Source organism: Sinocyclocheilus anshuiensis, unplaced genomic scaffold (assembly GCF_001515605.1).
Source record: "Sinocyclocheilus anshuiensis isolate Anshui unplaced genomic scaffold, SAMN03320099.WGS_v1.1 scaffold457, whole genome shotgun sequence".
NCBI classification, from domain to species: Eukaryota; Metazoa; Chordata; class Actinopteri; order Cypriniformes; family Cyprinidae; genus Sinocyclocheilus; species Sinocyclocheilus anshuiensis.
The window spans coordinates 535,742-548,114 of NW_015537939.1; the positions used below are offsets into that span (position 1 = coordinate 535,742).

The 12,373-nt window shown below is 37.2% G+C and overlaps 1 protein-coding gene across 1 annotated transcript in view; it reads left to right on the plus strand.

Moving 5' to 3' along the window:
* LOC107661370 (matrix metalloproteinase-17-like) overlaps positions 1-12,373 on the plus strand; it is a 79,867-nt gene that overhangs the window by 56,916 nt on the left and 10,578 nt on the right. Inside the window, exon 5 of the mRNA XM_016450898.1 lies at positions 10,457-10,633. Within this exon, the coding sequence (XP_016306384.1) occupies positions 10,457-10,633 (177 nt within the window). The remainder of the gene's footprint in view (positions 1-10,456; positions 10,634-12,373) is intronic.

Genomic DNA, 12,373 nt, shown 5'->3' on the forward strand with positions numbered 1-12,373 from the left:
AACATGCGCAACGCGTGCACGTATTTGTACTGGTGCAGAATGAGAGGGACAAGTACAGTACAGCCTAGCGCATTTCACACAGGCTGTTAGTTTCACTTTCGCCAGAAAGTCGTCTATGCTTAAGGGTGAAAATAAATGACGTTTATTAATGCCCTTATAAATTGTCTTATATTTACGATTGAGTTTTAATCCAAATGATGCGTGCTAAGTGAGCGAACATCAAGATCACGCAACAGAAGTGCTCTCTTTCTCTCTCTCTCTCTCTCCCTCCCTCCCTACCATTAAGTAACGTGTGCATTGTTTTACTTCTTTTTGACATATCCGACCGAACTACAAACTTTCCAGTGATGTCTGTGAGAAAGGGATATTCTATCGGGCCCGATACCGATACCAGTATGGGCATCCCCAGGTGCATCCCTAATACAAATTAATATATGAATGACTTAATTATATGATTGCACCTCTGAATGTTCTGACTGTCTTCAGAAAAGATTCTAATAAAGTAGTGTTCTTAATCGCAATGCTGCTTTGTCCACGGAGATTACGGGAAACAGCTGTAATTCTGCTGTTCCATAAGCGCCACCTAGTGTCAGAGAGTGGATTTACAGAGCGTTTCATTTACATTCAGCCTGTGTGCAGTTTTTGTCTGGCCAAAATACAGACTGAATTTGCATGCCCTGCTGTAAATTTTGACAGGTTAATGAAAAACAAGCTTATGTGGATTCTACACATTTAAAGGGGTCATATGATGCGATTTAAATTTTTCATTTCTCTTTGGAGCCCTCTGAGTCTACAGCATAGCGTTGCCCTCAGACAACGGAAAGTTTTTCTTATGCCCCATGTTCAGTACATGTTTTTTTAAATGATTGCAACCAATTAAAATGTTTGAAAAGTATCAAAGAACAGTCCAATAAGGTGTGAGAGTCACTATTAAGCACCATTTGAAGACAGGACTTCCTTTTCTGACACATGGTCACAGGAGCACATGGTGTGAGAAGGCAAGATTATTTGCTATAGTATTCTTATTTAAAATGACATGAAATGTACATAAAAAAATATGTGTGTGTATGAAGGTGTAGAGAAGACTTTTGTCAGGTTTCATGATTTTTTTATTTTATTTTGCATGTTCAGAAATTCAGTTTTTCTTTTCATTGCCTCAGGGCAACGTTGTGTAATAAGGGGTAAGGAAGCAGGGGCCCACGACTCCCATCCCTAACCAGGATTTCCCATTGACAATACATACGGGGAAAAATAATGTGTGACAAAAAAGGGAAGATGCAGGGTTCCTGGGTGCGCAGGAACACCCAAAGTGATGTGCAAAAAGTGTAACGTGCACCTCTGTTTCACAGCAGAGAAGAAGTGCTTTTTGAAGTTTCACACGGAGTAAAATCTCATTACATGATGTACATGATATGACACGACACACTACATCAGGGCTGGGAAACTTCGGTCCTGGAGGGCCACTGTCCTGCAGAGTTAGCTCCAACCCTAATCAAACACATCAGAACCAGCTAATGAATGTATTTTAAGATCACTAGAAAGCTACAGGCAGATGTGTTTAATTAGGGTTGGAGCTAAACTCTGCAGGACAGTGGCCTTCCAGGACCGAAGTTTCCCAGCCCTGCACTACGACACAAACCTACATCTGTATTAAATGCAAAGTGTTTTTCCCTTTTTACTTAATGATTTCTTGACAGATTTGTGATTTTGTATTGCTCTCTGAACATTGTCTTATGATATGTGAATGGAGAATTTTCTCCGTGATTCTGCACCATTGTTGCACAACATTGCCCTGAGGCAACGAAAAAATATTTTGGGATGGGGGATGAGGGGTGGTCAAAAAATTGTTTTATCAATAAAATGTTCCCAAATAAACCAAAAAATTATGTGGAATAATTTTTTATCATGTACCATCAAAATGTATACTGTAGAAGGTTAAAGGCTGAAATGTGAGGTTTAACGTTTTATAAAACCTTTCCAAAGTTTTATATGAACATTTCGTACATGTTATTTGATAAACTGTTGTCAGTCATGTTGTCATTTAAAATCCGGACATAATTGGAAATGTTATTGTTTTAGTGTTTATGCAAACAAAAAGTCGTTTCATTTGTTGTTTGTTGATTTTAAATATAAAACTTGGTTAAACAATTTATGTGTCAGTACTTTTAATACCGTGATAAAACTGATTACCGAGATAATTTTGGTCACTATAATCATGATAAGTAATGAAGAGTTCAGATGCAAAAGCCTCAGATGCAAAAACCTATTCATTGCCATTGAAGTGAAATTACTGAACCTACACATATGAGCCTGATAAAAATGCTCATTTTAGAAGAAAATTTCAAACGGCACGTAGAGGCTTTTGCATCTGAACTCTTCAAATATTCATACCCTTACATCTCTAATTGGGAAATATTATTACAATTTAAAATAACTGTGTTCTATTTTAATATATTTTAAAATATTAATTAGTCCTTTATGGCAAAGCCGAATTTTCAGTAGCCATTACTCCTGTATTTAGTGTCACATAATCCTTGAGAATTCATGCTAATATGCTGATTTGGTGCTCTTATTATTTCCTATTATTATCAATGTTGAAAATAGTTGTGCTGCTTAATATTTTTGTGGAAACCATAATACATTTTTTTTCTGGATTTTTTTTGATGAACAAAAAGTTCAAATGAACAGCATTTATATGAAATAGAAATGTTTTGTAACAATGTAAAAGGCTTTACTCTCACTTTTGATTAATTGAATGTGTCCTTGCGGAATAAAAGTAATTAAAAAAAATCGTACTGATCCCAAAGCAACAAAGTTTCAAAGAATGGAGAACAGGACAAATCACAAAATGTATATTTTTCTCTCTCTTTTGCAAATTCTGGGGCTATAGCCCCCCTAAAAGTTGCCTAGCAACGCCCATGGGTCTGACTAGCTAAAAAGAGTGCTGTCCACTCCTCTGGCTCTCTTTTTTTTGTCTCGGACTGTCACAGACAGGTGTGATTTCTCAGGCCATCTTTTTCTGTCAGGTAATAGAGACATTTTGTGTGCAGTACTCCAAAACAGGATCAGGCGCCCAAGTGGCAGGGCCTGTCTGAAAGCAACAGATGCTGTTGCCTATCTCATTCTTCTTTCTCTTGAGCCATAACCTGACACAACCATCTCCAGGATGCACCTGTTTGGAAGCCAAAGGTGCACATGTTTGCCCAAGAGGCTGCGCTAACCACGAGGCTGATAATTAGCATGGGTGCAGGTGGGGTTCCTTTTACACCATCCTGCCCAGTCAGTGAACCCTGATGGAATCGGTTCAAACGACCCTTTGCATCCCTACTCTGCTCTCTTGTGGCTATAAGCCATATGCTCATGGACAGCCGAAGAGTCTGCCCCAATTAGGCTCCCCATCAGATGAGCAGCTGTTTGCTCTGTCCTTTGGCAGGTGCGGATGTAATATGAAGGATTGAATGAAGAGAGAGAAAACGAGAGAAAGAGAAATGGGGAGTGAAAGTCCTACTTAAAAATCACAAAGCCTTTCGCCACCCACTTATACTGTCTCGACATACACAGCTGAGTGCCAGACCCCTTCCTCCGTCTCTCAGTCTTGCTGAAGACAAGCCCTCCACCTCTCAACTAACCCTTCACCATAACACGGTCATTTCCATGTTTCCGCTTCATTAGCTGTCCATCTAATGACCACCTGCACCTCCCATATGGTCATCAGTTATTCTCATCATCACCAGCCATTATTCATTATGGGCCGTTGTAATAAGCCCAAGATTTCAGCCAAAAATGTATGTTATTTTTGGCTTTCCATCTTCCCTCTAAAACTATCCAGCAAGACTGTCCTCTTTTTTTTTTGGACTGTTTATATATCAGACCTCAGACCTCATATTTTATGTTGTAGCCTCATGCTAAATTGCCTTAAATTATTTTATTTTATTTTATTTTTGTATCAATCACTTCATACCCATAACAACAAGGCAAAAATCTGATCAAAGACCAAATCTGTTTTTTGGTTTGTCTTTATGGGGTATGGAGTGTAAACAATAAAGCATTTTAACATATATTTTAATATATAATATAAAAATAATATATATATATTTTATGTATGTATATATTTCAGCTGCCATTACTCCAGTCTTCAGTGTCATATGATCCTTCAGAAATCATTCTAATATGATGATTTAGTTATTTACTTTTATTATGTTGAAAACAATTCTTCTGCTTAATATTTTTGTGGAAAGTCTGATACTTTTTTTCAGGATTTATTATAGAAAAATAGAAATAATTTGTTACATTACGTCTTTTTTAAATGTTTAATGCACATTTGCTCAATAAAAGTCTTTTTAAAAAAAAAACAAATCATGCTGAAGGCAAATTTTGAATGGTAGTAAATACACACTTGGCTGCACACAAACAATTAAACCTTTTATAACCATAGCCTTGCAGATAAAGAATGTATAGGCCATTTTTTTTCAGTAACAAGTATGTCTTTTTTGCGGTTTGACAGCTTTACTAATTCTTTGAGTCAGTTGAGTCATCAGCGTCATTTTGTCCATTCTTAAAGAAAATGTTCTGCCCCTTCAAAGTGACGAAACATGGAGTAATACTAAAATAAAGAGCTGGATGTATTGTTTCGAAGGTGAGGAAAAACTTGTTATTAAGCGGTAGGCAGAATGTGGAACAGAGTTTAGTAGTTTACAGCATGGTGCCACCAAAGGGTGTAAATAATTAATGTGATCCTGATAGAAACGTACACACAGCCTCCTTCAGCTACGAACGTAACTTCCACACACGTGTCACGGTGCCTACTGTGTTGGAGCGAGGAACGAGGAGAACGCAGGAGAATTACAAGCAACAGTCTTTATTCATCCAAATAAAGAGGTACACGGAACAGGCAGGAACACACACGTAGCACGAGGGGTAGACGTACAATACCGGATACCAGACACGGAAAAACACAGGGCTTAAGTACTTAGAAACTAATTGGGACACACCTGAAATCAATGAACATAATTGACATGAGGGAGAAACTAGGTCATGGGGAGAAAAACACAAGACACGGGAACACAGGACTGACAACACGTCTGTAGACGACAGGTAAAAACTTGCACTGTGATTTCAATTTTATTATTGACTTTTAGTGCTATTTATTTCAAAAGAAACACCTAATGATGATTTTTTAAATCATTAGGTAACAGAAAGATTTACATTTTCACATTAAAATGAATTATGTTTAAGATGCAGATCCTTACATTCGTCAAGAATATACATTTTTAATGCTCAGATGATTGAACTCCATAAAAAACGACAAGCTTTATCATGCAAACGTGTTTCTCTCCCTCCAACTCAGTCTGGAGACCTGTAAGCATATTGTTTTTGACATAACAAGAACATTCTCTTTGAGGGAACAGCGGAAAGAAACAGGAAAGTTGTGTGTACAGTATAATTAACTCTTAATGGAGATTAGACAGAATTTGAACTGCTCTGTTTGAGACTGTGGCTATCCTTGTACTTGTTGTGCAGTGGAGGCGTTTTACCATGGGTCATGCGAGTGGAATCACAGGAGTGTCTCTGTTGTTATGACAGCAGGCAGATTGCTTTTATTAATTATGCCTTCGTTGGCTGCTCACTAATGCAGACTGATTGTTGTGGCCAAAACAAAAGGCTCATTAAGCAGGTGGTTTTTGATAAACTTTTTGCAATTTGGCCCAAGCCTCTGATTCACTATTGTATTTAATGTTTATGTGCGTGTCCACGTTTTTTGTGTGTATGACAAAATGAGGCAGAAGACCCTGGTCCATTATCGTCCATTTTAGCGAGCTGCCAGTCATTAGCGGTGACTATTGTTGATTTCCTTTCTGCAAACACACTGTGTGAGAGAGAGAGAGAGAGAGAGAGTGCTTTTTACCTTCAGAAGAAGGTTATTTTAAGAAATCATCAACTTCCTGCCTATGCTTCACTGACTTTAACGGATTAGTTTAATCAAAAATGAAAATACTTTCGTTGTTTACTCACCCTCATGTCCTTCAAAACTAGTATGAATTTCATTTTCTGTATAAATCAAAAGGAGAAATGTTTGATGAATTATATTGGCTATTCTTTTACATGCAGTTGCAATAAATGGGAACTGAAGGTTTACAAAAGCACAATACTATATTATAAAAGTAGTTCATTTAACTCTTCTGCTTTATTTCAAATCGTTTGAATTAGGGCTGCACGATTAATCGCATGCGATATTTAACGCGCATCTTGTCAGAAAGCCGGTTCTGTAATCAGCGGTAAATCTCCATCACCTGCGTGCTTTCACATTGAGCAGCATTAACTACACAGAGCCGTTGTTCACTGATGAGCAGCGCAAAAAATCGCGCGAATATGAACGTGGTTTAGCGCAGCTCGTCAGTGAACAACGGCTCTGTGTAGTTAATGCTGCTCAATGTGAAAGCACGCAGGTGATGGAGATTTACCGCTGATTACAGAACCGGCTTTACTGATAAGATGCGCGTTAAATATCGCATGCGATTAATCGTGCAGCCCTAGTTTGAATCCATATGACCACATTATTGAGTCAGACTAACTTCAGAACCAGCTCAGTTTGATTCACGAACAAATCATTCGGACCTGTTTTGTGAACTGGATTCACAATTCCTTGAAAATGTGTTGAAAAGTTATTTGAACTCATTAATGAATCATTCAGACTTCATTGAAAAGATCTGACTCAAAAGAATGATTCAGTCTCAGTGATTCATAATTAAGAGTTGTGACGAATCTAATTGAATAAGTGGTTTTCTACAAAGCTGGCATATTGTTTTGGAAGATTTGAAATATTCATGTCTGTGATACATTTATTGTGCTTTTGCGTCTTTTTGAAGCTTGAAAGCCACCACAATGTATTGCAAAAAGAGCAACCAGTACAAAACAAGAAAGAAACTTCTGTGGGTTTAGAAGGACATAAGGGTGAGCAGTTGATGACAGATTTTCTATTTTTGGGTGAACTATTCCATTAAAGCCATTCTGATCTGATAATCCTAAACACATGCATTTGTTTACTGAACAGAAGGTACTTTAATACCATAACCTTCACCCAAACAAGCTTCTGAAATCCAGGGCCAAACTGTTAACACGCACAGGCTAAATTTCAGTCTTAAAATAGTTTACACATTTATTTCAGTCATCTGTGACAGACACCTTCAGCTTGTTGCTCTAGGCTGCCATGTACCAGATGTTTCCAGTGCGTAAGGTCTTAATCAGATTGCTTCACATCCATCTGTCATCCTCCGCATCTCCTCCTTTGGAACCCGATCTGCACAAGTTCATCTGGATGAATCGCTAGCTTGTGCTAAACAAATCAGCATCTAGCAATCAGATACAGCAGTTGCTAACCAGACACGGGGTAAAACTCATCAGTCATGAGTCTTTCTCTAAATGTGTGTTGGCTTAAAGGGACAGTGCAACCAAAAATAAAATGTCTGACATTTATTACTCACCCTCATGTCCTTCTAAACTTGTATGAAAAGTCATTTTTTAAAATGTATTCACCCACAGGCCATCCAAGATGTAGATTTGTTTCTTCATCAGAACAGATTTTGAGAAATTTAGCAATACATCACTTGCTCACCAATGGATCCTCTGCAGTGAATGGGTGCCGTCAGAATGAGAGTCCAAACAGCTGATAAAAACATTGCAATAATCAACACAGGATCCACACGACTCCAGTCCATCAGTTAACATCTTGTGAAGTTAAAAAGCTATGTGTTTGTAAGAAACAATCATCACAATCACAATCATCAAGGCATTTTAACTTTAAAATACGAGTCCATAAATCATAACAGTGAAAAATCCTTCTCCTGTTGTCCTCTCACATCAAAATCCACCGACATATTAATTTAGAACTGTTTTGGATTGTTTTTGCACGGTGCCTGATTTGTGCATATTTCGCGTTACAAATGAATGACTGGAGTCGTGTGGATTACTTGTGGGTTATTGTGTTGTTTTTTCAGCTGTTTGGACTCTCATTCTGACGGCACCCATTCACTGCAGAGGATCCATTGGTGAGCAAGTGATGTAGTGCTAAATTTCTCCAACTCTAAAACAAACTCGTCTACATCTTGGATGACCTGAGGGTGATAACATTTTAAGCAAATTTTCATTTTTGGGGGTGAACTATTTCTTTAAGCTGCACAGAAAAATTAAAATCGTATGGGATTGAAATGACATGAGGGTGAGTATAGACAGAACGTTCATTTTCAGCTGTACTGTTCCTTTAAAAGATGCACAATTTGAGATTATGACTGCATTGTGACTTTCCTCATCAAGTGAAAATCCGTCAGGTCCTGGACTCTTTTGTTTTGTGTAATCTTTGAAGTTCATTATGCTAATGCAAAAAGCAGGTATCCGCATGAGGGAGCCCAGTCTCCGTTAGTGATACACAGCTCCTTTTGAGTCGTAATATTAATGAGCAAGTCACCGATTTAATCCTCGGTTTTGCTCAGAGGAGCTTGACTAGCTGTGTTTTGCTTTTACAGACCTGCAGCGTAAAGGCCACTGTCACGCATTTTGGCATTTTCACAGTTTGTAGAGCACAAGGTCCTATTCTGTCTGTCTATAGATCTCTTCCTGTCTGTTTGTCTCTCTCTCTCTATTCCACCAAACCCGATGACACTTTCCTAGCTCTGGCTGCATTTTTTTTTGGAATCTCTAGGGGCCATTTAACAGAAAAGTGTGAATGTTTATACAGTATGGCTGGCTGCATCGCGCAGATCTTTCTGTGTACTAAAGCGAGATAATGAAAAAGGTGAGTAACGTTTAATGGCGCATTCCTCCCTGTCAATCACCCGCTCATTGCGTTGAGAATGACAATGTGGGTGGACATCCTGAACTATTCCCAATTTAATCACTGTGATTTCCAGGACATAATTGCACTGGATGTCTTCATCCTTATGAAACAAGCTGTTTGATGTTCAAAAGGACAGAAATATCACAAAAGAAAACAGTTTTCAGTTTCAGTCCTTTCACTTAGATTACATGGAGAGCAAATTGCTGAGGTCTTCTCAGATTGTTCTCCTTGCGTGTTTCTTAATAATGCCTCAAACTGTGCTCATATTTGCCAAGTCAGGGATCTCATCAAATTCGTCAGAGACCAAATTATGTGAGATTCGCTAACCACATAGTTTTAATATACAGTATATAATATTAACCACATGGTAAATAATAAATATATGTGACTCTGGACCACAAAACCAGTCATAAGTAGCATGGGTATATTTGAAGCAATAGCCAACAAACACATTATATGGGTCAAAATGATCGATTTTTCTTTTATGCCAAAAATCATTAGGATATTAAGTAAAGATCATGTTCCATGAAGATATTTTGTAAATTTCTTACCATAAATATATCAAAACTTAATTTTTGATTAGTAATATGCATTGCTAAGGACTTCATTTGGACAGCTTTAAAGGCGATTTTCTCAATATTTTGTTTTTTTGCACTCTCAGATTAGTTGTATTTTGGCCAAATATTGTCCTATCCTCACAAACCATACATCAATGGAAAGCTTATTTATTCAGCTTATTTATCAGCTTTCAGATGTTGTATAAATCTCAATTTCCAAAAATTGACCCTTATGACTGGTTTTGTGGTCCAGGGTGACAATTGTCACGGTATGCTACTGGGAGGAGCACGGAGCGAGGAACGAGAAGACACAGAGTCCAATTCAAACATACAGTCTTTAATTATATCCAGGAAAACACACGTAGCAAGGGTTGACATTAACAATTCCACACAAGGGAGAACAGAACGGGCTAGAACTCAAATAGGGCAGATAACGAGGGGCAGACAGGTGAGGAGGATAACTAATAACAAGGAACAGGTGACTACTAATAATGAGAACAGGAACCAAACCAAATAAGGACAAACAGGAACATACATGTGACAACAATATGTATTTGTATAAATTAATATATTGAAATTATTTCAACACACTGATAGTGTACTGTTAAATGTGTAAACCTAAAGTAAAATATAAAACTATGGGGATCAGTAAAATAAAATAATTTGTAATTTATTTCATGATTTAAATAATGTAAACTTACAAATGTATTATTTGTATAATTAAAATTCATTTATTTATTTTTTTTTCATTTTATATTCATTTTTAAAATGTATTTTTATTTTATATTTGTCCACTATTTCTTTCTGAACAACTCAGAGGTGGTCTTATTTATTTTATTATTTGATATTTATTTTGCATCATTTACGGATTTATTTTATTTTATTTTTTATGTTTTTTATTTTACACTGTTATTATCTGAACATTTAGCACCCACTTGGTGTCTGGGTTTCTGTAGACCCCAGTTTAAAAACCTCTCATCTAAGCAATACTTTCTTCCTCTGCTTTGTTATTATGAAGAAAAAACTTTTTTCTCTAACATTTCTTCTTTATTCTGTCTTTTCTCATCAGATTCTCATGGAATGGACCTTTTCGCAGTGGCGGTGCATGAGTTTGGCCACGCCATAGGGCTCGCACACACCTCTGCCATTGAGTCCATCATGCGCCCTTACTATCAGGGGCCAGTGGGCGACCCGCTCAAGTACAACCTCCCGTATGAAGACAAGATTCGCGTCTGGCAGCTTTACGGTAAGAACGTCCACCCCTTGGTCACGTCTGGCTTCTTTCTTTCTTCCTGTACCTCCTTCCTCTCCATCAGTTAGCTGAAAACAGGCGCAGTGGCAGACTGGCAGACTGTGTGAGCTGAGATCTTCAATCAAACACGGACACCCTGCTATCACTGTTTGAATCTCAGATGCCTTGGCATTGTTGGAGAAACTAAAAGTGACAAGTAGCGACAACTCGAAGGCACAGTCTCTCTGCCAGACATACAGACAGATAGATGCTGTAATCTGTCAACAGTAAACACACAAGGATGACACTAAGAATGAGCCTGCTGATAGCGCCGTTACATGCGCTGTCTGCGTCTAATTGTTTCCTTTATTTTACAAAAGCACAATGTTTTGATTTTATTGTGAATGTACACAAATAAAGGAATATTTAGAATAGTTTTGAATAATGTCTTACTCTCATATAACCACAAATGAAAGAGTATAGTAACACCGTGTCTACACCGGACGCGACAGCTGCCGTGCCGCTCGCGTCCGGTGTAGACGGTGTAAGTTCTTTCCACTTTTAAAAGGAAAAAAACAAAACAAAAAACAACAACAAGTGATCGTGCCGGCGCCTCACTCGCGTAGTTAAGTATTACTAACTGGACAACACAGCCTGTTCATTGTCATATTAAAATACAATCAGCCAAAATTGAAAACCATGCTATTTTAGTTCCCCTCACTCCACAACAAACTTTAAATTTAACGGTAAAACAGAACTCAGAACAAAACAAGAATAAAAAAAAATATAAGAAGCTACTAACAAGCCAAAACAAATTAATTAAAAATGTTGTACTTCGCGTTCCAATATCCACTTAAAACAAAATGTGCTTGGCATAGTAATATCACGGGGGTACGGTGGTCACACTGAACGGCATGGACTACAGGCTATTTAAACTGAGCAGTGCAGTGTAAAAAATAACTTAAACGTAGGCTACTAAAGGAACATCAAATTAAGATAAGTATGTTTGAGAGGTAACTTGTCTTTTTCTTACCAAATATAAAATTATTTTAGATGCTATTTAATAATATGAATAAGATTTCATGTGCTTTTGAACTACAGGGAATGGGTGCTTTAACATGAGCAACACCATGAACACGGACGCTTCCTATAGGCTAATTCTGCCATGTGACACCACATTTATTTGCGTTAAAGCCCCTTTTCTTGACAAAAAGTGTTTCCAAACTATTTTTTGGGACATTTGAAGTATCGATATAGAATTTATGCGCTAAAGTTAAACGGAAAAAGATAATGTCGACACATGAGAAATTTTATCGAAAAATGGCATTTCCATCAGCTATATCGGTAAAAATTTTGACGCACTAAATATTTTTTCGTAAAAAATCCTTGGATGGAAACCTGGCTATTGAGGGGATTGTACTATTGTAGTATCATGTTGTTAATTCCCTATATACTTTAGTTATTTAGCTATTAGTTATTTAATTAGCTATTTAATTAGTTAGTTAATTGGTTTAGTTTGTGTTTTAGTGAGTTGGACAACACTTTATTTTAAGGTGTCCTTGTTACATATGTTACATGTACGTACTATTATAATAACAATAAATTATGCATAATTACATACAAGTAAACCAACCCCTAATCCTAACCATATAGTAAGTACATTTAGTTAATTAATATTACACAGTACTTAAATGTATAATTACACTGTAACAAGGACCCCTTAAAATAAAGTGTAACTGTGAGTTGTTATGGAAA